The sequence below is a fragment of the Plecotus auritus genome, assembly GCF_963455305.1.
Source record: "Plecotus auritus genome assembly, chromosome: 6".
Classification (NCBI taxonomy): domain Eukaryota; kingdom Metazoa; phylum Chordata; class Mammalia; order Chiroptera; family Vespertilionidae; genus Plecotus; species Plecotus auritus.
This window is the reverse complement of record NC_137773.1, coordinates 63420977-63445740: the sequence shown is the minus strand read 5'-3', so window position 1 is coordinate 63445740 and position 24764 is coordinate 63420977. Positions and strand designations below refer to the sequence as shown.

At 41.2% G+C, this 24764-nt stretch overlaps 1 protein-coding gene across 1 annotated transcript in view; it reads left to right on the top strand.

Moving 5' to 3' along the window:
- The first annotated feature begins 259 nt into the window (after positions 1 to 259).
- The window catches only part of KLHL2 (kelch like family member 2), an 88617-nt gene continuing 64112 nt past the window's right edge, over positions 260 to 24764 (top strand). Inside the window, exons 1-3 of the mRNA XM_080675830.1 lie at positions 260 to 570; positions 13678 to 13803; positions 21339 to 21445. Of these exons, the coding sequence (XP_080531956.1) occupies positions 545 to 570; positions 13678 to 13803; positions 21339 to 21445 (259 nt within the window). The 5' untranslated portion in view covers positions 260 to 544. The remainder of the gene's footprint in view (positions 571 to 13677; positions 13804 to 21338; positions 21446 to 24764) is intronic.

Here is a 24764-nt window from a genome sequence, read left to right as displayed (position 1 = left end):
GAGCAATCAGCGAATAGCGAGCGCTATTATGCTGTGCTTTCAGGCGCCCTTTTCCTGCACAGACAACACCCCACCTCCAATTTCCTAGCTTCCCGCGGGGTGACCCACAGAACCCACTGCAGGCGCCCGCGCCCGGGCACGCCCGCGCGGCACCAGCAGCAGCAGGAGGAGGAGGAAGAGGAGGTGCCGAGGGAGGGGTCCCCGGCCGCCGCGGGAGGCCGCACCGCCGTCCCGTCACGGCGTCGGCGCCGGCGGGGTCGAACCCGGAAGTGGCCGAGCCCGCGCGCCCGCCAGTCCCACCGTCGCCGCCGCCCCGCACTTGGGCGAGCGCGGGAGCCGCGCAGTCAGACGGAGCGCGCCCGGCCGAGCGGGCCATGGCCGCGGGGGCCGCCGCCGCAGGTGGTGGCGCCCGGTGAGGCGAGCGGCTCCCCCTCCGGGGCGGATGGAACGCGGCTCGGCGGGCGGGCAGTGCCGGCGTCCGCGGCTGGAATGGTGCTGGCGGCGGCGGTCGGTGCCTGCGTTCTGAAGCCCGAGAGGAGCCACAATGGAGACGCCGCCGCTGCCTCCCGCGTGAGTGAGCGGGCGGGCGGGCTATGCCGCTGCGGATAAGGCGTGTCGCCCATCGCGGGCGCTGCTCGGGGATGGTCGCCGGGTGCTCGCCGGCGTTGGACGCCGGGGGCCACCGGGGAGCCGACGCCGGGGGCGGCGGGAGGTGGGAGCTGCGGGGCGTGACGAGGCGCGGTTCCCGCAGTCCTGAGGCGGACGCGGACGGAAACTCAGCCTGGCCAGGCGGTGACTTAAAACGCTGCCCGGGATTTCCTGGGAAGGGTCTTCCCGATCCCCAGCGAAGAGGAGGTTCGGGTTGGGGCTGTGTTTGGGGACTCTGCCCATCGTGTGTACCTCCCTGAAATGCATGGGCGGCTGGTGCCCAGCTGGCCGACCCCTTGCTAAGGGATGGAAATGTGATGCTCAGGAGTCCGTTGGCAAAAGGGCACTGGAAAGTACCAGACGCCCGGCGTCTCAATGAATTGATCTAGGTTGCTTGCTTCTCCGAATTTCTAGTAAAATTAATTGAGGAGCATTTACAGCACTGTCCGGCTGTTCAGGGCATGTGACCTCTTTTACCTGGCACTGCAGAAAATTGTGTCCAGAAATCAGAGCATCCTCTGTTTCCTTGGTACCCTGGACACATCACTAGTGTAGCGACCTGCCAGGCACAGGTGTCTTTTTTCTTGGTACCCAGATACATTCAACATTACCTACAACAGAATTACTTCTTAGAAATAATAACAGCTGAACAATTATATGGAAGATGTTACATTATTGAGTACACGATTTTTAAAAAACATTTTGGTAAAATTGAACTATAAATCTCCGAGTTCTGAAATTTTCAAATTTGATTTGCTTTCCTTTGTTGAATCTTCATGAAGGAACAAGAGCCCTTTTCAATCTGACTTTTCAAACCGCAGACACACCTCATTCTGAAGAACGGCTTACCTTTTCATGAGAGTTTATTCATGGAGTCTTATCGCTTTTTACCTCGATTTTGCCAGCTTCATTCCATGGCAGTTGTGCCTCATCAGCCTCTTGTGATTATTTGGTAGCATTCCAGCCAAAATATGGATATTAGGCTTCTGCTGAATAAATTTTTTGATGCTGAACCCTTTTAGGAAATCTAATAGGATTCTGGAATTACAATTTTTAAAAGTGCCTTATGGATTTTAGCTTGAGTGGAACAGGTCATGGGGATCTAAGGAGTAGATGATAAGCCTCTTGAATTGACCCTCCTGGTCTGATAGAAATGAGGGCTCAGTTGCTTCATGATCACTGTGTCTTTGAGGGCTTTGGGGTCTGGTTTTGTTCCTTAGCAGGTTCAGGAAAGCTCCTGATTCCTAGGAAACATGATGGTGGATTGTTAACCTCAGCAGCGTGAGCATAGCACCAGCACAAGTTATGTCCAGGCTTAGAGGCACTTAAGGCAGGAAATGCTACTTGTATATAGACAACACATAGTTTGTACAATAAGCCACGTAGATGTTTTCTGTAGCAAAGCTGCCCCCTTTATATTAGTTCTCTACAATCCCTTTTTGCCTTTTTGAGCAGAGGGACCCAAAGGAAAGAGAAAGCCCTACCAGTGTGGCTCAGTGGTTAAGTATTGACCCACGAACCAGGTGGTCACGATTTGATGCCGGTATGGGCACATACCCAGTGGGGGCATGCAGGAGGCAGCCTATGGGTGAATCTCATCATTGATGTTTCTATCCCCCTCTCCCACCCTTTCTTTGAAATTAATAAAAATACTTAAAAACTTTTTTTTTTTAAGGGGAAGAGCAAGAAGATTTTAGAATGCAGATGAAAAGAATGGGTGTGGAAAAGCAGGCTCTGGAGGGAGGGAGTAGAGACATAAACAATGATTTAAATATAAATAACAAAAAAACCCTAATATATGTAATACTTTAAACAATAAAAAAATATTTACAAAATAATAAATAACCGGGGGTTGGGGGGATACTTTGTAAAGTGTATGATGGTCTAACCACTATGCTGTACATTTGAAACTAATAAAAAACAATACTGAAATGTAAACTGTAATTTAAAAAAAATGAAATAGATGTTTGCATGCAAATGTTGATAAGTGGAATCTAGGAAGGATCAGCTAATTATAGTTTTGGTGTCTTGCACAATTCTTTGGTATTGGACCCCATCAGTAGTGCCTTAACAGCGATAGGCTGAGAGGTAATGGAAAACCTGGATGCCCGCAGCGATGAAAGCATTGTTAAAACTTCTTTAAGTCATGGGTGGCCAGAGTTGGTGAGACCTTTGCATTGTTTCTGTTCATTTAATAATAAATACAAATAGGTTTTATTTTCACTTGGTCTAACTAGGATTGATTCTCATTCCAGAGTCCCTAAGAGTGTTATTTACCTTTCTGTAAATCAGAAAAAGTCTTCCTTCTCACCCCTTGGCCTGTTTGCTTCCACTCCCACTAACTTGTTTTTTCCTTCTACTCTGAATCATGGATGCTGGATTTGAGAAATGCAGGCAGTGTCTTTGGGAGGCAGTTTCTTTGGGCCTCACTGGGCTACAGCTAGACTAGGACAGAGGCCGGTGAAAGTTCTTGGGAGGGCTCAGCCTGTCATAAGGTTAGATTTGTAGCCTGGGTTTTAAGGGAAAGAAAGATGTTTGGCGTGGGCTTAAAGTGCTTTGGATGATGTAGTAGAAACCAGGGACTCAGATCCTCGTTGTCTGCTTATTATTTCATTCATTCTGCAAATATTAGAATGCCCATCTCTGTGGCACTGTGTGTGGTACTTTTTGCTCATACTTCTCTCTTAACAGCCAGTTTTACATTGCTTTCAAACCCCACCTTGTTCTCTTTTTGCCTGTTGGCGTATTGTCTTGGAGGGATGGAGGCGACTGTGCCCAGGCTCCCTTGTTCCTTCACTACGGACTTGTTGAAATTAGGTTTTGATTTCTTCTCTTTTTTTCCACTCCTCATCCCTTTTGATTTTCATATTGATTGTTATTGGGCTTTCATATCTCTGCTTATTGTGTTTTTGCATCCTTGGGTACACATGGTATTTAGATGCTGTTGCATTTTGAGTTCTGGGTGATAGTTTGACCATGGGACATGTGCCTCAGAATCTGAAAGGTGTGCAACTAAAAATTAGATGTAAATCAGTAAAGGAGTTTCAGGCCATCAACCGAGATGTACAAAAGGAAATGTAAACGGATAAGACGTGATCTCAGGAATGTTTTATATATTTTAACTCTCAGAGTTATTTTTGAGAGGATTTTCCTAATTGTTAAGGGAAGACTAGGTAGGAGGTATAGGACACAGTTCATCCTTTGACTTCCCCTCACTGAACAGTTTTCTTGGCCTTTGTTTTCCTACTGGCTCTTCTTTCACAAGTTGACTTTCTCTCTATAGACCTTGTTTTTTTGCTTTTCCTTTTCAAAACTAAGCGAACATGCTTCAGATGCAACCATACCTTTTTTCAGTCGATTCCACGTCACTGGACACTCTTGAACTTTGGAAGTGTTCAAGCATAGGCTGGCAAACATCTTGTTGACTGAGTTCTAAGGGATTTAAGCAGTAGAAGATTGTAAAATTGAAGTCCAACATAGAATTGCTGAGTTTTTTGATTTTGTTTTGCCAAGTAAAGAAATTATTGATAAACTAATGATCAACTATCATCTTTTTGTAAAAGAAAGGACATTTTAATACCCCTTCCCAATTCAAAGAAGGACATAATCTCAGAATAAAGGATAGTTCTTAAGTGGAATAAATTTAGTTTTATGACAACTTACTACATTGCCCTCATTTTGTCACAGACCAGTTAAAAGTTCATTGAAGTCTGACATTTGTGATCCACTGGACCAGATGACCTTTAATGCTCTTTTTAATTCTAAGATTCAATTCCTGTGAATTTGGAACTTTGCCATTGGTTATCCCAATATCCATTTGTTTGTCCTTTATAGCCCACTGGCTATAAAAGTTTAACTAGTTTTTTGTTTAACTAGTCCTAAGTAAATTGGGCTTCTCTCAGATTATAGGTGAACCTCCTCAATGATAGACAAAAATCTTTAAAATAATCAGGTAATGTTGAAAGAAGACAAACGAATCCTTGTGTATTGAAGGAAGTGTAATATATAAAGAAAATTTCTAACTGCATTTGGGAACTTGAGAAGTGGGTTCTGGAATAGTAGCATTTATGCAGTAGTCTTAAAATTTCCTGACGCTGGAAAATCACTGCTCCACCTCCCACCAAAAAACCCCAAAACCTCTTGTTTCTGGTTAATATTTTCTAGTGCACTTAGTAGGCATTTATTAAATATTAGTAACTATACTTTTGTGAAGGTGACTCTAAATTTACTCATCTGTGATTGTTATGGAACTGCACCAGGAGTGTTTATGAAAAACAATTCAACTTCTTAAGATCAAGGTGATATGAAGAATTGAAAATTGCCTCTCAGAAAGCTTTTCGATAGAATACTTCCAAATTCTAAATGTATCTACTGTTTGAAATGAGAGAGTTCAGGTTTTGTTCAGATTTATTGGGTACCTACTATGACCCGGCTTTGGGAAAAACTCAGAAAACAAAACAGAGTCCTTTTCCTCGTGGTTGAAACTGATAGGGAACAAATATATAACACAATTACTGTAGTGGGTGGGTTAATATACTTTGTCTTATGTACTTTTTCATTTCAGACTCTTGGCATTTGCTAATGTATTTTTTGGACCAGTTCTTTTCACTGATTCTGCCTTGAAAAACAAGCCCTTGCTTTCCATGACATTACCTTTTCTTGTGTTCTCCTCTAGTTTTTAGGTTGCTAAATGTGACTTGCTTTATTTTATTACTTTATTCCATTTAATCTTATCAACAACCTACCTTGTAGTGTAGGTCCTATAATTTTTTTAATTGTTTTTCCCAAATTTATTTATTTAAAACCAGAGGCCCGGTGCACAAAATTCATGCATGGGTAGGGTCCCTAGGCCTGGCCAGCAATCAGGGCTGATCTGTGGGGCGACTGACGGGGCACCCGGGGGGCCCCGCTGGCCCCGCCTTGGCCGGCCTGGCGCCTCCCGCTCGCCGGCCCTGCCCCCCACTGCCACCGCTGGTTGCCTCCCTCTGTGGGGCAATCGGCTCCCCCCCCCACCCCGCTGGCACCCGCCTTGGCTCGCCTGGGGGCTGGGGGCAGCTCCTGCTTGGAGTGTCTGCCCCCTGGTGGTCAGTACACATCATAGCAACCAGTCATTCCACCTGTCGTTCTGCTGTTTGGTTGATTTGCTTATTAGGCTTTTATTATATAGGATATATTTTTATTGCTTTTTAGAAAGAGGAAGGGAGAAGGATAGAGAGATAGAAATATCGATGAGAGAGAGGAATATATCAATCGGCTGCCTTCTGCACACCCCACACTGGGGACTGAGCCTGCAACCCAGGCATGTGCCCTGACCGAGAATTGAACCAGCGACCTCTTGGTTCCAACTGCTGAGCCACACCGGCTGGGCAGGTCTCTTATAATAATCTTTTTTTCAGAGGTTAAATTACTTTCCCAAGCTTATAGAGGAGAAACTGGGACTCTAATCTCTCTCTGTGGATCACTTTTTTGTCTTCCGTGGCTTCTCTTCTGTTACTGTTTATTGGCAGTAGCTGTTCCTTACAGATGCAGGCCTTGGCCACTTCTTTTCAATCAACTATTAATTGCTAAGTTGAGGCTCATCTGTTTCTTAAGACTGGGCTCAAGAGCTGTGCTTCAAACTTGAATCTACTCTTAGCTCATATCTCAGATTTAACATTTCTAAAGCTGAGTTCATAATCTTTGTTCTAAAACTGATTTCCCTTTATAACATCTCTACTTATTCAGTGGAATAATCAATCTACCCAAATCCTTGGAATGGTCTTTGATTTCTGTCTTTCGTCACCCTCCACATCTTATCAGCTTCCAGGAACTGTAGAGCCTTGGTTTCAAGTGTCCATTCTGACTGCTACTATTTTAATGAACAGATTTTATCACTTGATACCTGATTTTTCTCCTATTGAGCTCTGTTTTCTCTCCTCACCTTTTAGTCTATTTACTATTTGACCCCTTCCTCCCAAATATCTTAGAGTGATGTCAAAACTCAGCCAGGTAGTCACAACCCTCCATCATTTTGGCCATATCTTATGTGTTCAGAATCTGCCTTATCACAAGCCAGAGTTGCCAGACTTTTTCCTGCCCCCAGTTAAAATAACTGAGTTGGAGCCCCATTTCCTTCAAAAAGTCTTGCTTATTTCCTTCAACTCATTCCAGCTCTCTTTGCATTCCAATGGTATTTATAATTAGTAGCCTGTAATCTTGCACCTGTAGGGTTGTGCCCTTCCTCGATGGTTTCAGATGTGCCTCCCCGGTTAGATGGTAACTGGAGAACGCTGCTGTGTTCAGCCTTCTTTATATCCCTTCCCCTGCTTAGTACAGGGCATGCAGTAGGCACCTAGTCAGGGCTTGCCTCCTTGATTTACTAACAGTGGTGGTTATCTGGAGTATTATTAATAATTTTAATTGACTATTGCAATTAAAGATGAGGAAGACCTATAAAACCCATAAAAATATATCTCCATATTCAGTTTAGCTCCCTACTTGAACATTTTTCTTCTGAATTCTGTTTACATTCAGTAGTGTTTAGTACTTGGATAGTTCCCTGAGGCAAGTGGGGAAGGTGTTATTACCTTTGACTTTCATGTTATGGCTTATATTAGATATATTTGTGGAATAACAAAACCTTTTTTTATAATTAAACAGTCTGAAGCCTAGAGACGCTGAGTAATTAATTCAAGGTCAGTTGGTTAGTATTTGGCTTAGGCAGGAGTACAATCCAGGTCATCCAGCTGATTCTGGCCCTCTTCTAGTGCCTTTGCATTCAAGCGCTGGAAAATGTAGCCCATTCAACTGAATTGCCAAGTCATATCGCTGCCCTCTCTTACCAGCCAAGTGATGGCAATACTAGGAAAAGTGGCAAAACAATATCAGAAATATGAGTGATAAAAGACATGAAAATGTTTGAAGTGGCTCATCAACCTCCTTCTCTTGCAGAACCTCATAAATAGCCCACTCTGACAGTGCTTTGTTAATTGTTTATAACATATTCTTTAAAATAAGAATGATCTTGCATAAGATATGTTTTTACCCTGGTCCCTTTCCTGGTAATAGGCACTGTCAGGGACAAAAAGTGCCTGATTGTTCTCTGTTTGTCATGTCGGTGGGAGGGAAAGAAGGAGAGAGAGCTGAGTTGAACTGAAGCAGAGCTTTATACAGCTCTGTTGTTCTATCTGAGAGCAATTATGCTCCATCTTCCATCAACCTCTCCACCTCAGACATCCCAACCACCTCCTCCTGCCAAAGCTTCCCCACAACTTACCAGAAAGCCACACAGCCAAGTCCTGGGGGCTGGAGAGGGGTGGCATGTAATACCTCCCTCTGTCCACCAATAGATTTGGTACTCTGCCTTAAGGGCTAATTCATTTTATTTATTTTAAAAAATATTTTTATTGACTTCAGAGAGGAAGAGAGAGGGAAAGAGAGTTGGAAACATCAATGATGACAGAGAATCATTAATTGGCTGCCTCCTGCACACCCCCTAATGGGGATGGAGCTCGCAACCTGGACATGTGCCCTTGACCAGGATAGAACCTGGGACCCTTCAGTCTGCAGGCCAACGCTCTATCCACTGAGCCAAACTGCCTAGGCCAAGGGCTAATTCATTTTAGTAACATTGGGCATTTCCAGTTTTTCTAGATGTTTCTTTTCCAGTTCTGGGAAATCAGAAAGGTAACTTTTAGTGATATATGTATTATACTGAACTGTTCAGTGGCATTATTTTGATGTTGTCTGTAAGATTTCTGTGTCTGGATAGGAAATTTTGCTAATCTCACAAGATGCTTCATATACAATTCTAAAACTCTATATACTGAAGGTATAGTTCAAGTTCTTACATGTCTAGGGTAGATATTAATAACATTTAAACATATGTATTTTTATTGATTTCAGAGTGGAAAGGAGAGGGAGACAGCCATAGAAACATCAATAATGAGAGAGAATCATTGATCGGCTGCCTCCTGCACACCTCCACTGGGGATTGAGCTCACACCCCGGGCATGTGTCCTTGACCAGAATTGAACCCGGGACCCTTCAGTCCGCAGGCTGATGCTCTGTCCACGGAGCCAAACTAGCCAGGGCCAGACATTAACATTTTAAGCTATATTTATTTGTGTAATAGCACCATATGTTTATAGGTCACAGTTAGTCTACTGGTTCTGGACCTAATAAAAGTTTAAATTCTAAACGCTTGTAGGAAATTTGCAAAGCACGTCTCTTTGCCTTTAGTTAATTGCAAAAACTGAAACAACAACTCTACCTCAAGGAGGGTTTTGCAAGAGAGAAAGCCCTCTACTTTTACAACCTGTAAAAGTTTGTAATAGTATGGTGGTTGTTTGGGTGAGATGAAGGATGTGAGACTATGTTGTTGGGAAACTGTGGTGACATAACACATATTAGTTGAAATATTAGTTATAGTTCTGATATCCTGGACTTGTGTATGGAAGCAATGTTAGTACTATAACCAGCATCAGAATGCAAGTTTAGCTAGGAAGACAGCAGAGAAAACCAAACCGATATTATAAAGTAACGGAGAAACTTCAGAGCCATACAGCATGGGTGCTGACTTTGAAAACAACAGCTGCTGACTTGAACTGGGCAGAAATTTGTGAGTAATGGTGGGTGACTCATTGCAGGCAGGGGAGTCTTGCAGCTCTTGAGGTGAACAGGCAAAAGGGAGAGCAGAGATGGTGGTCACCCAGGGGCTAAGTATTTGTGTTCTGAATGTGAAAATGTCTAGTCCCCCATTAAATTTTGCAGCTGCATCATTCACATGAATTATAGCATTGTTTCTGCCAGAAAGCGTTAAAAACATAACCAACCCATATTTTCTAGTGTTTGTTCTCAATCTGAGATGATTGTCCTAGAGTGGGAGTTAAGTAGGTGGTGGGGCACATTACATCACTTAAAAAAATTATGCATAGCCTCCATTCACCCCTACTCCTGGAGATGCTGTCATTCTTAGTCCTATAAAAAGGGCTTGCCTGAATCTTCATGTGAAGTGGGATGGTTAAGTGTAGTTTGAAAAAATTGCTTGGGTCATTGTGATTCTTCTGTCCCCTTCCACTGGACATCACTGTGCCCAAGTAAATGATGCACATGTTAAAGAAATTGGACCTAATTTTTAAAGTGCCCTCAACATTTTTGCAGTAGGTTTAAACCTTTGCCTCATTGTGGAGTCTTGACTCTTCGAAGTAGACCGCCCTCTATTTGCTTCTTCTTGGAGAATTCAGTTGTTGTCAGAATTGTGTTCTCAACCACAGTTAGAAAGTTAGCTGGTCCGAGAAGCCACCTTTGCCCACAGCTGGGAATGTGCAGAAGAGTCAGGCATTGAAAGAAGGCTTTAGGATTATCTATTACAAAACATAGCAGTGTGCTGGAAACCAAACCCTTGGAAGGCTCAACTATTTTAGAGTATGTTTTCTTAAAAGTGAAAAACCTTGGAAAAGTGTCTTCTCCAGGTATTTTAAAGAAGACAGTTCTCAGAATGAAGAGCAAAAGAAGCAGGGACAAGATATAATTCTGCACTTAAAATGGTATAACTTAAAGGGTTACCTTCCACTTAGCTGCTTCCTAGTATGTGTTCATTTCCCATATCTGTAGTTTTAGACATGAAGTGTAATTTTCTGTTACTCATTTCTGTTTCTGAATGAGAGACCATCTAACACAAAACCACACAGGAAATGGAAAAATTTGGAAAGGGCTTTAGTGTTGCAGATGTAGACTTGTGCAGCAGGGTGCTGTTTTTAAGTGGCTGTCAGTACAGAGAACACTAAAAAATTTTAATGTTATTTCTTACTTATTTCTTTAAGCATTTGAATAAAGCCTTTTCTTTGCAGAGTTCCTGGAATACATAAAGAAAGTGGGAGCTGAAAATAGCTTTCAGAAAGCACCAATATAGACATTATTGGTTGTGTGGTAGCTGTCTTAAAGTTAATTTTCTAATACTAGAAGTCTTAATTTCTAATTTCTTAAGTAAATATAAGCATTCTTGACTTTTAATGATATTCTTTGTAGGTCAGAGTTGCTTTTTCTTCTATTTTGAGCATTTTCTGAAAAACTCCCTATGGTAGTTTGCTGATCCTCAATATTATATTTTCTCTGTGTTGTAAACTCCAAATTATTAAACTAGAAGTCGAAGTAAATATTACTAAATTGTTGAATATGTGGACATTCAGGGTTACATGGTCAGACAGTTTGTATAGGTTGCATATATCTACACATTTCTCCTTTTTCCTACTGTTTTCTCTACAGAAAGAAGGAAGGGAGGTGGCATTCTGAGAATATGTCTTGTGCCATAAAGTATTTCCTCAGCCACCTCATCAGATCTAGATGTTCTGCTATCTTTTGACTTCTAGACTTACTAGTTCTTTTTCTTAGGCCAGGTGTAACTCATTCCTCTAAACACACACACACACACACACACACACGCACACGAGGCCACAGGGAGTAGAGTGCACTCCAGTTGTGGGCTCATCCACTGGATGCAATGCCTTGCATGAAGTCATTTGTAAGGCCCCTTTAAAAACTCTCGCATGGTTGGGAAGCAGAACTGATGCTCACTTCTAGTAGGTGAGCTCTGGAATAATCAGCTGTCTCAGTGTGGATTCTGGGGGCATGTGGGAATGAGCAAGGATAACATGTGGTTCATGTTGGAGGTTACCTGAATGTTTGAGTGCCTGAGTTTCATGGCTTCCTGTACCGTCTAAGTCAGTGGTCCGCCAACTGGTGGTCTGTGGACCACTGGTGGTCTGTGAGGTCCGAAAGGTTGGCTACCGCCGGTCTAGGTCAATGATTTCAACTGGTGTGCTGCAAGAATTTTAAAAACATGCAATACCTGACTAGTTAGGGGCACTGACCTCTTTTTCTGCTACATTGTCAAATTTAAAAAAAATGACAACACCCAACACAACAAAACCATCCCATGTGACTGAATCAAAATTATACCTATTTTTTGTTCAGATTGGCAAAAAAATATATTTTTTGGTGTGCTATAGAATTTTAGTAATCTATATATATAAAAGCCTAAGTGACTGTTATGACTGAAAGACCAGAATGACCGGTTGACCAGTCACTATGATGCGCACTGACCACCAGGGGGCAGACATTTAACACAGGAGCTGCCCCCTAATTGTCAGTGCGCTCCCACAGCCAACCTACCGCGGCCCCTCCCCCCCGGCCGGCTAGCCCCCCCATAGGCCTCAATTGCCGGCCAGGCTGAGGGACCCCACCCGTGCACGAATTTGTGCACCGCACCTCTAGTTAATTTATGTGTGCCGTGAGATGGATAAGGTTGAAAATCTCTGATCTAGGTAATCAATGATGTCCACATTGCTCCAGCTAGATTTTTCTCTCTAATTCTAGGCTCCAGTATCATCTGATATCTTTTTGACATTTTCACTTCAAGGCCTGATATCTTAAAACCAACATATATAAAGCTGAGTTCTTCATCTTCTTACCTGCAAACCGGTTCTACTTACAGCTTTCCCCATCCAATAAACAGAAACTCAATCCTTCCAGTTGGTCTGGCCAAAAACCTTGGAGTCATTCTGACTTTCTTGACATGCCATATGTGAACAAATCTTGCATTTTATGAACAAATCTTATTGACACTACCTTTAAAATATATCAGAACTGAGCCACTTATCATCACTGCTCCTGTTTCCACTGCCACTACCCTGCTCTGAGTGACTTTCATCTCCCACTGCATTACTCTCCTAAATAGCTTTCCCCCTTTCATCTTCTACCCACATAGACTATTCCCAACCAGCAGCCAAAATGATTCTTTGAAAATATAAGTTGGATTGTGTTACTCTTCTGCAGTGCTTCCCATTTCACTCCAGGGTAAAAGCCAAAGTTCTTACAATGTCCTACGAGGCCCTACATGATCTGCGCTCCCCTGTCCCAGCCTGCCCCAGTCCTGGTCTCACTATGCACTCCTGACTCTCTTTACCTTGCCCCTTTTCTTATTTCCATAGCTCTTATCATTGTCTAACGTGCCTCATACTTTCGTGATTTGTTATGTGTATCTCCCCCCTCTCCCAATGCCACACAGTAGACTCCAGGCTCTGTGAGGACAGGGATCTTTGTTTTGTTTATTGATGTATTCCAAGAGCCTAGAACAGTGCTTGGTACATAGTGGGCCATCAAGAAATATTTGCTGAATGAATTAGTGAAAGATAGTATTTTTAAAAATGAATCAGCCTTTCAGAAATGTGTCAGGAAAGAGTTATGAAGAGAAACACAATAACTAATGATGTTTGCCTGCTGTTCTTATGTGAGTTATATATATGTGAGATATATATAGAGAGAGATTTTGTAAGGCTTAATTTGGTAACCTGATTTTTTTACTTAATGAATTTACTGAGATATCATTTACATGTCATAAAATTCACCCACATAATTGTATACTTCAATGATTTTTAGTAAATTTCTAAAGTTGTACAGCCATTTTATCAAAGTTCCCTTGTGTCCATTAGCAGTTAATGTCACCTCCTCTTCTGGGTACCCTGATTTTATTGGCTATTTTTGGCTTCCAGGTCTCAGAAGAATAATTTATACAGTAATACCAATATGGCCTTGTATTCTTAAAAATTATAAATTTAAATATGAAATTAAATATTCATTGCTAAATGCAGGAAATGATGTGGAAACTTAATGAAAAGAATGAGCTTGAGAGTCAGACATACCTCCTACCTGGCTCTATCATTTACCAAGTTATCCAACAGAGGAGATCATTTCTTAGCATTTTATTTGGAGGTGTCTGCTGAACCATGTTTACTGAATTTTTGGTGCTCATCTTTGACAGAGCTTTGACACCAGGGAGGTAATTACCCACTTTTTTGTTAAATTCATAATGACCATCAGAAAGTTCTGAATTGCCTCTTAATCCTACATTGGCATATACTATACTGTGAGACTTCTAAAGAAGTGTGGGAGGGGGCATTCACTGTATCTGTATTGCAGCCTGAAAAGCCTAAACTAAATTAACTTTAATAAGGTCTTTTTCTGTTTTTTGTTCTTTTCTTTTATCTACAGATGCACAAAGCAGGGTCACCAGAAGCCTGTCGATTCAAAAGATGATAGTACTGAAAAACACTGCCCAGTGACTGTGAATCCTTGGCACGTGAAGAAAGCTTTTAAAGTCATGAACGAATTAAGAAGGTATCATTACATTAACATACATGTAAACATGGGTGTCTTCCCTTTAATTTTCAGCTGTTTATAGTAAATACACTCCTCTTGCCTCCTTGTTGCTTTTTAAAAGCCTTTTCTGCAAGTGTTTTAAAGGAAGAAAGAGAGCAAATAATTGATTAGAAGTGTGAATGGTAGCCATATTGACCTGTGGCTATTATGAATTGAGATGTTCTGTAAGCAGGAAATACATAATGGATTTCCACGATTTAGTACAAAAGAAAGAATGGTAAATAATTATTAATAAGTTTTAAAAAGTTGATTATATTTTGAAATGATAATATATTGGATATTTTGGGTTAAATAGAATTATTATTGAAATTTGTTTCACTGTTTATTTTTAAATGTAATTACTAGAAAATTGTGATTTGTGTTATATTTCTATTGGACAGTGGTAGTCTCTAGCGTTTCTAACTTATCACAAAGAATATGGAAAGAAAAGTTTTAGACAGAGAAGAATGTAACTCTCTCTTTGGTGGTGGTGGTAGTAATTTTAGGAACCTACCCATTGCCTAGGTAATTCTCAAATGTGTTAAGAGTCACTGTAATGAAAAGAGTGACTTTAAAAGTGGATTGAAATATGAGTAGCTTTTCTTTTTTTAATTAAGAGATTAATGTATGTATGAACAGTATTGGTTTTGTTTTCTTAGCATTTTGTGAAAGACATTTTTCCCCCATATATTTAAAAGTTTGGGCTAAAAAGGGAGTGTCCTAAACTTTCCCTTAATGTCTCTGTGCTATGTCTTATTTGTTCATTTGTTCTTTAATTAAATTAAAGAGTTAATAACTTTATCTACTGGTGGGAATGCAATGGTGAGCCAAAACAGACATGGTTGCTGTCCTCATGGGGCTTATGGTTGACTATAGGAAGCAGGCATTAATCAGTCAAAGAATCACATGAATAATTCCAGTGGCAGTAAGTGCTATAAGAAGGGATATGGAGGCAGATAACACGGCTATGAAGGAAGGCTTCCCTGAGAAGATGGGAATAATTGTGCTGAGATCTGAAAAGAAATAGAGGTAAGGAAATAAAGTCCAGATGGAGTGAGAGAGACTTGAGAACTGTGTTCTAGCTGGGGAATGGCAGTGCTCAAGTCTATGATGGGAGGGAGCTGGCCTCACTGGAGGACCTCAGGAGCAGCTGGGCACAGATGGTCAGGAGGTCATGGCAAGAGAGGAGGCTGCGTGGGTAGGTGAGGGCCAGCATTCTCAGGACCTTATGCATTTTGTTCTTTATCAGGACTTCCTGGGAGAAAGCCATTAAAGAATTTTAAGCAGGGATGTGACATGATCAGATTTGTATTTTGCAAAGAGCACACTGGCTTCTGAGAGGGACAAGAGAAAGTTAAAATGAATATTGGATGTTTGATTTGCTTCCTTCCTAGTCTTACTCTGACAGCATTTTCAATAAGTAGGTTTTCATTTAGTCTTTGGGGAAAAAATGTAGCTGGGATTATCCAGCAGGTTTGGCCATGCTGTTTCAGTATTTTAATCCCATTGCAACAGTAATTATTAGAATGTAAAATGCAGTGGTTCCTAAGTGGAATTGAAAGAAAAGTAAGAATAATAGGTTGTTTTAAGACTGAGATCTTTAATGGCTTTTCTTTTCCTTTGAAAAGTCTAGAAAGACTGACTTTAAAAAATATACTTATTTTTATTGATTTGAGAGAGAGGAAGGGAGAGGGTTAGTGAGATAGATACATCCATAAGAGAGAAACATTGAAACATCGATCGATCGGCTGCCTCCTGCTCCCCTCCTACTGGGGATAGAGCCCGAAACCTGGCATGTGCCTTGACTGGGAATCAAACTGTGACCTCCTGGTTCATAGATCGATGCTTAACCACTGAGCCATGCCAACCAGGCAAGGCTGACTTTAATAGTCCTATTCGCATTTCTTCCCCACTTCCTTGGGGTGTGGTAGTCTGGCCTTCCACCAGTGTTGTGTGAGTGCCTCTCTTTGAGCCTTAACTATAAAGTGAGGGGAGTGGATGGGATGCAGTCTAAGGTTCACTGCGACTCTGACATTCCCAGAGCCCGTGAGATTTTTTTCCTGCTTACCTGCAGACCAAGTGTCCTTGCCTCCTGCTAGGGTTATTTAGCTGTAGCTTTCATTCATCTATTTGTTTCATTTTGGGCGTGAACTATATGGCTGTGAAGTAGTACCGTCATGTTCTTTGTGTTGCACCATTTCAGGAGCTAGTGTGTCACCAGGTGGGTAGTTGATACTGATTTTCAGAACAAAGAATGACCTTTGAATAGCTGGAGAGTGTTGGCTGCCAGTAGTATAGCCAGGATTGTATAAAGAAGTCAACTGCTAGTGTTTTAAAAAATGAACTCTCTTTGGGATTCATTAGCACCCACCCCACCCCCCCCACACACACACCTTTTTTTTTTTTTTTATTCTCTTCTCTCCTACCCCTTATAGGCATTGGAGTAACTCTTAAACAAAAAATCTCTGAAGAGGCCTACTCCTTGTACAGCTGAAAATCACTTCTTATTTCCTGTCCTTGCATCAACTTCCTGCTGCCAGGAAAGGGTGGCTGAGAGTGGTTTCCTGACTTCTGGGAAAGAGTTTCCTTGTTCTCACCACTCTGCTCTTGGGATGCCCCTCTAATTGGTAGAATAACAGTTGTCTGCCAGAGAGTCCCGTGAATTTTTGCCTGATGGAAGTGAAATTTGAGGAGTAAAAGTCACTTTTCTTCCAATTATAGTTGGTGTAAAGTGTGGTTGTGGGAGTGGGAGAACAGGAGTTTTGTAAGGTTTAAGTTAAAGAATTAATATAGACTAGTTTTTGGAGGTTTTTAGACAGGAGGCCCAGATATAGCTCTCTTTCCCAGTCCCATATGAGCATGAATAACTTAAAATTATTTGGTTTAGAAATTCTGCAATCACTACTAAACAGTGCATTCAACAAGTATTGGTAAGCCCAGTTCCCCTTCGAAATCAGCTAGCATGCCCAAAAGGCTGCATGGGAGCCAAAACAGTATCAGACTTGCCCATCCCCTACCAGTGTCTAGATTGCTTCAGGAGATGTCAGAGAAGGGGATGAGGTGGTGGATTTCTCCTGTGAGAATGCTTTTCAGCAGAATGAGCTCTTGCCTCTTTTTTTTTTTTTTTTTTAAATTTATTTTTTAATGTCTTGCCTTCTTTTTTTGTCCTAACACCTGATGCTGTTCCAAGATGTCCTGGGGTACATTCCTGGCTGTGGTCTGTGTTTGCCCTGTGGACTCTGACTAAGAGCGCATTTCACCAGCCTGGCACCTCGATTGTTACTTGAATTCCCTGCCATGTGGCAGGAAGTGCCTCCAGATTTTCTTTGGCACCCAAGGAAGAAAGGTGGACAGATGCTATGTCAGCTGCCCACCACCCCTACTTCCAGTGGAAAGTAAATTCTTGTTTCATGTGACTACTAATTATTTTTGATATCTCAGAGCCCGATGGTACATTTTACTTTAAGAAGATATATATACAACAGTGATAAGTTTTTCTAGCCTTAAGAATTCATTCATTTTATATCAGAAAATCGAAGAATGTCTTGGTATGTTTAGGCATGTTTTATTAATTTTCGAAGCAGTTTTATTTTTTCCCCCCGAGAAGGACCCATTCTCATGATGTCATTTCATTTAGGAGATGGAGTGCCTTTTATTTTTCTGTGCCATCTGAGTTTTACATAAGGTCTGTGTAACTCCTGTTCTTCAGATTTGAGCTTAGAAGCAACTTCTTTCCAAAGCCCTTATAGAGTTGGCCTCTCTTGTGTGTTCCCAAACACCCCAAACTTGCGCCATCTTAATAGTCATAGGTTTACTGTGTAATTACCTGTTAGCTTGTCTGTTTCCCCTGCTTGACTGTAAATTCCTTGCTATCATGGACATTATCTTGCTTATTGTGGTAAACTGACATAGTGCTTGGCGCCCAGTTAGCCACACTGGATATGTATGGGTAAATGCAAATTATGCTAAATAGCAACTGTATCTCATTATTCTGAAAGCCTTTTCCTTCCACAGTCCATTCACTCATTAGATTTTAAGTAATAACATAAAATAGAGGAACATAAACTCAGAAACTTACCATGTAGACTGGGTGTGGGCTGCTGAAACAAGTTTCTCTTATTTTTATTGCCAGACTTTTTGTTTGTTGCTCCTTTCTCCTCACCCTTCACCCCAGAGTCATTCAACTTGTGAGCATGCACATCTGGAAGGAGGTAAGGGCCAGACTCAGTAGATACAAACTGGCTGAAAGCTAAGAAGATGGGTCAGATCTCTCTGGTCTTTGAGTGCTGTTTTAAAATCTAGAGACAAAATAAAAATTGAACACTGAAACTATGTCTTTAATTTGCAATGTGGCCCTTAGACTCCATGTGACCTCACCCAGGGTGTGGCTTCACACTACTAGTTTGGGAATGTTTTTACCTTACTAGTTAACATCAGTTAATAAGCTAATTACGTGACATCCAGCAGGTGTTATGCTACAAGAATTGGATCAATGAGTAATTGTAATTGAAGCTGAATATAATTAATTATGTGATTTTGAGGTGTTCAAATGTAATTCCACTTAAGTTCTATCTTGAAGCTAGAGCACTAGGAGGGGATTACTGATGAGGAAAACAGGCATAAAGATGCACATGACTGATGTTTGAGTTGTGTCCAGATACCCCGGCCCCCCACAGTAGGAAAATGCAGATGACCCTCTTGAGAGACTTGTGCAGCTCTGCCGACTGCCTGCCGTCCCAGCCCCTCCTCTCCTTTGTTCACACCCTCTGCCTCCTCACATTTCTTGTTCCACATGTCCCCATTGGGCTCCGCTGCTCCAGGTCGCCATGCAACAGCACATTCTGTTCTGTCTGTTTGGAGTTCTCTTGCTCCTTCTTCATCTAGCTAACATTGACTTGTTTTTAGAACTCAGCTTAAGGTCAGTAACTGTAGGAAGCTTTTTCTGCCCCTCAGTCTGATTTAGATGCTCCCCTATTTCCAAAGCATCTTTACAATGGTGCTTTCCACTCTATTCTGTAATCTTTGATTCTCAGTCCTTTCTGCTAGTCTCAAGCAGAGATGATCCTGCAAGGTCTTGTTGAATGAGCAAATAAACTTTGATTTTTCTAAATATTCTTATAGAGGTAGTGCTAAAAACTGCCCAAAATTGGGCCTTTATAAACTATACTGTATATACAACTTTAAACATAGTTTTTAGTATATATTGTGTCACATAATAAATTGGTGTTATTTGTAACTTACACATTTATAATTCATACTGTCTTTCTTTATGTTAATCTTCACCTGAGGTTATCCTTCTATTGATCTTCAAAGAGAGTGGAGGGGAGGGAGAGAGACACATCAATTGGCTGCCTCCCACATGTGCGCCAACCAGGACCGGGGATCAAGCCTGCAACCAAGGCACTTGCCCTGACTGGAATCGAACCTGGGACCCTTCAGTTTTCAGGCTGACACTCTATACTGAGCCAAACTGGCTAGGGCTTATTTATACTTTCTATTCCCTGTTTTGTTCAAACTGTAACACGTCTTAAAACCACACAACTTTAGATGGATTTGTGTAGTGGTTAAGAGACCTCTGGAGCTTGTCTGTGTGGATTTGAATCCTGGTATTGCCACTAGAAAGACTTTAGGCTGTTTATTCATCTTTTTTTTTCCAATCCTCACCTGAGGATATTTCTCCATTGATTTTTGAGAGAGGGAAAGACAGAAACATCCATGTGAGAGAAACACATTGATTGGTTGCCTCCTGCACACGCCCTGACCAGGGCCCGGGCCGGGGAGGAGCCTGCAACCAAGGTACGTGCCCTTGACCGGAATTGAACCTGGGACCCTTCAGTTTGCAGGCTGACGCTCTATCCACTGAGCAAAACTGGCTAGGGCTGCTTATTCATCTTTAACCTTGGCTTCCCCAGCTGTACATTTTTGGGGTAAAAATCAATCATATCTACCTCATAAGATTGTGGTGGGGTCTGAATGAGATAATATGTGCAGGTAAAGCTCTTGCATAGCATCCTCCTGAAAACACTGCTGATTTTTCTCACCCTGGTTATTTGTGAATCCAGGCAATTCATAGAATTGCAGAGTGGTTGTATATTCTCAGAGCAGATGGTAGACATTGTCAGTTCTCCACACTGACGGAAGAATCACAGATTAGTGATATGGAGGAATGACAGCTTCGTGAGACATTATGCCACCTTTTATGACTCTAACGTGGGACCTGCCTGATGTCTCATACAGCATCGTGAGCCATTACATCAGCACCACCCATTAGCTATACTTCAATCTGAAGGGCAGAGCAGGCTTATCGCCGGTGAAGCCCATGACGGCAGTCATCACCGGTGCTGGGGCCATGATGTTTCTTACAGTTTCTCCTGCACTGGAGGGAAAATCGATGCTAATACGTTCTCTGAAAGTTTTTTGCATGAACTCCACAGCAACAAGTTTGTAAACAGTGTGGAAAACTAACAGGACTTGGTTAGACTCTTGTGAAAATGTTGCTTATAAGCTTCTAGAAACTTACAGAAGCAGGCAGGCCACCCTTGGAGGAAATAGGCAGAATAGTAGAGGTGGGGCCACGAGTGACTTATGCATGCTATACATATAAATTCAGTGCTCAGATAGTTGAGGTGCAATGAAAGGACTTGGTTTCCCCACACCTGTTTCAGCCGTTGGTAACAAGACTATGAGTCACTTTTAGAGTTGGTGCCTTCTTGCTTGTTCTGGAATAAGCATCAGCAACCTTTCTTTTTCTTTTTCTTTTTTTTTGTGTGCCAAAAAGACACTTTTATTTAGCGAGAGAATCTCACCAAGCAGCTTGTATAGCATGTAAAAAGTGCTTACCCCATATACTTGTGAATGAATTAAAATGGATAGTTTAGAATTGGAGGTAGGTTTGCTGAATAATGGCTTAAGGTAAAATAATGGTTTAGGATAACGAAATGCGTTTTAATTTTATACGTGGAAATATTTTCGGGCCTTGAGGCATGAGATATTTTGCATTAAGTTTCAAATGTCCAAATGCCTTTAAAGCAGCAGTTGAAATTATATTTAATTTTACCTTTGTGATGACCCAGGGTCATTTTGAATATGTGTATTTTTGGTACTTCGACCCAGTTTAGTTTTCTACATGTGTTTTATCTTGTCTTTAGCTTAATGTCAGACTGCCATTTGCCATTTCTGCTGATGCTGTTCTTAATTTAAACATTCTCTCTTTGTACAGTCCATCGATGGTTTGCTGCCAGTAATTTCCTTTAATTTGTGAAATCAGTAATGAAGGGTGGAAATACTTCTGTTATACAAAGGCAAGATTCTGAGTAAGGGCCAAGGCATGTCGGGCCTTTGCCACAAGAGTTTTCTACGTAGGTCCTGTTTAGGAATCCTTTTCTAAAGGATGGTAGCTTTTAGTTAGTCTCAACTTTAAAAAAGTGGGCTTTTCCTGTCACATTTTTGCATAGGATGCTTAGGACATTTATTATTGGTATCATTAAAATTTTTTCTCTCTGCTTTGTAAACAGTCAAAATTTGCTGTGTGATGTCACAATTGTGGCTGAAGACATGGAAATCTCTGCTCATAGAGTGGTGCTGGCCGCCTGTAGTCCTTATTTTCACGCCATGTTTACAGGTATGAAATATTTTAGTTATGTGTATTTTTAAAATGTATGCAGATCTGGGCTTTTCTTTCTGTATTTTTTAATTAACATTTATTTTTATGAAATGAAGCATTGTAATACAAGAAAACTCTTGCTTTGTTCCAGATTCCTCATCTTTCATAGTTGTAATCATGCTGTGTGTATGTATACATTACATACTCCTACAATTTTACCCTCCATTTTCTTCCTGTACATTTATATTTACATATATCAACTCAGTTTACCTTCTTGCCATTTATAACAGCTTTTGGCATTATTTTGGCAAAAAAAGCTTTCACTATTTTACACATTTCCAAATGATTCTCATGTTAGTTTCATCCAAAGAGATGTTTATTTAATGTCCTTTGATTTGAAAAAAACTTAGAAAATAGGATGTATACTTAGACATCTGTAAAAATATATAGAATGATTTTAGTTCTTCTGGAAAAAAGGCAATTTGTGCCTGCCACACTTAAAGTCTTTAGCTTCATTCTTTTAAAAAAAATTAAACATAAAAAATTTTAAACAAAGAAATGAAGTTCCAACAATGAGCATGTAATCTTAGAGTACTGGTAGGTGCAATTAAGTACTTATAAATACAAGTGTAGCAGTACAAAAGAGCACAAACACAAACTTACTCATGCTTTAGAAATTATTATGTAATTCCTGTGGTTAACAGTGTTACTAGTTACTCACAAGGATACAGAATGATGCAAGAGTGCTTCCTGCCCCAGTAGCTTATTGTGTCACTGGGGACATGAGATGTGCACAGTTAAATACATAATAGTGTAAGGAAGATCTGTGTGCCCAGAGCAGTGATGCAGATGTGGGGGACTGAGATGGGCAGCATTGAGAAGGGGATCTGACATTATCTGAGAACTAATGGAAATAAAGGGTTTACACAAATGAAGATGGGTATGGAAGGCCATGTGGAGAGAATGGGCTTAGTGTTTTGGGAATAGAGAGAAGTCTGGAGGTCACCTCACTTTTCAGCCTATTGAAGTCTTGCTGCTCCTGAACTGAGTCAAATAATCCAGAATGTGGGAAGGATGGCTGAGCAGCTGTGAGCCAGGTTGGAATAGTGATTTGGAAAGATGCATTTACTGAGTGATTTGAAAAGGCAATACTTATAAAGTGGAACTAGTCAAATTTTTATGTCCTGGGGGGGTTCCCTTCAGTCTCTTGATTTACATCTTATTTGTTACTCTTGAACACTTTAGTAAACAGAATCTTTAGGCTTATAAGAGGAGGATTCGATTTGAAACGTGCTGGTTTAATTTAGGAATTCCCTAATAAAGTGCTGTTCTCTGTAAGTGTCCTTCCTTCAGATGTCACTGCTATTGCCACTTCCTTGTCAGAATTACCAAACTTTGGGGATCATGAGTCACTTTATCAGTCTGTGCTTGACTCTTCCGCTTTATCAATCTGTGCTTCAGTTTTCCCATCTGGAAAATCGGGATGATAATTTTACTAACTTCTTAGGGTTTTTGCAAAGATTAAATGAGATCATATATGTGAATTTCGTAGCACTTTGCTTGGCACATAGAAAATGTTGGCAGTAATTATCATGCTTATTATTATTAACTAGAGGCCCAATGCACGAAATTCGTGCAAGGGGCTTAGCCCTCGCAGCCTCGGCTGGCCCTTGCAGCCTCTCAGCCTTGGCCAGCCCTCGCAGCCCCGGCTTCGTCCAGAGGATGTTCGGAAGGTTGTTCGGCTGTTTGGTCTAATTAGCATATTAGCTCTTTATTATATAGAATATTATTTACTCTCAATTTCTAAATGGGATATTCTGTAAGAATTAAAGATTGAGAAAGTCTTAGACAATTTTTTTTTTTTTTGATTTTTTACAGAGAGGAAGGGAGAGGGATAGAGAGCTAGAAACATCGATGAGAGAGAAACATCTATCAGCTGCCTCTTGCACACCCTCCACTGGGGATGTGCCCGCAACCAAGTCACATGCCCTTGACCGGAATCGAACCTGGGACCTTTCAGTCCGCAGGCTGACGCTCTATCCACTGAGCCAAACCGGTTTTGGCAAGTCTTGGACAGTTTTGATAAATATTGTAATTTCCATAGTTACAGAAATATAATGATCAATTTAAAACTACAAGATTAAGGTTAGTTTCCTTTCCTCTTAAAAGGCAACACTTTCTCAGCCTTAGATATCCAGAGACATGGATGCTAGAGATGGCATTCTATGTCTTTCTTCTGTTTCTTTTTCTTTATCTTTCTTACTATATCTCAGTTTCCCTTATTTAAAATTTTTTGTTCAATGGTTCTCAAATCTTCATGTTTTCGTGTTTTAGTTGACATGCCATTTATGAATATGGAGCTTTGCCTAATGACAGAACTGGGGGACCTGAAGACATTTGAGTCTATTAATTACTCCTAGTGTATCTCAGTTTACTTACAGGTGGGTACTTCTTGCAGTTCAATCTATTTCTGCCTGAGAATACTTGGTCAAATTTTGGACTGCTATGTGCTAAGTTGATGCAAAACAGGGATACTATGTTAATTTCTGACACATATAAAATGTGAACTGAGTATCTCCATTGGGTGTGGATTTTTTTTACAATTTTATTGAGGCATAGTTTACATAAAATTGACCCATTTTAAGTGTGGAGTTCAGTGATTTTTTAGTAAATTTACTGAATGGTACTATCATCACCATAAATATATTTTAGAACATTTTTATCCCTACATAAAAATTTTGAAGTTTATTCATGTCACAGTATGTATCATCAGTTTGTTCCTTTTTATTGCTGAATAGGTTCCATGGTATGAATATACCATATTTTGATTGTTCATTCACTGTTGATGGGCATTTGAGTTGTTTTCAGGTTTTGGCTGTTATGAGTAATACCGCTGTGAACATTCATGTGCAGTTCTTCATGTGGACAGATATTTTAATTTCTCATAGGGATAGATATCTAGGAGTAGAATTGCTGGGTTGTATGGTAAATTTATATTTTAACTTTTTAAAAAACTGCTATGCTCATTATTTACAACTAGTGGACCGGTGCACGAAATTTGTGCACGGGGGAGGGGGCGTGTTCCTCAGCCTGGCCTGCACCCTCTCCAATCTGGGACCCCTTGAAGGATGTCCTACTGCCAGTTTACAGGGATCAGGCCTAAACCAGCAGTCAGACATCCCTCTCGCAATCCAGGACTGCTAGCTCCTAACCGCTCACCTGCCTGCCTGATTGACCCTAACCACTCTGTCTGCCGACCTGCTCGCCCCCAAATGCCCCCCTGCCAGCCTGATCACCCCCAACTGCCCCCCGTGCCAGTGTGCTCACCCCCAACTAC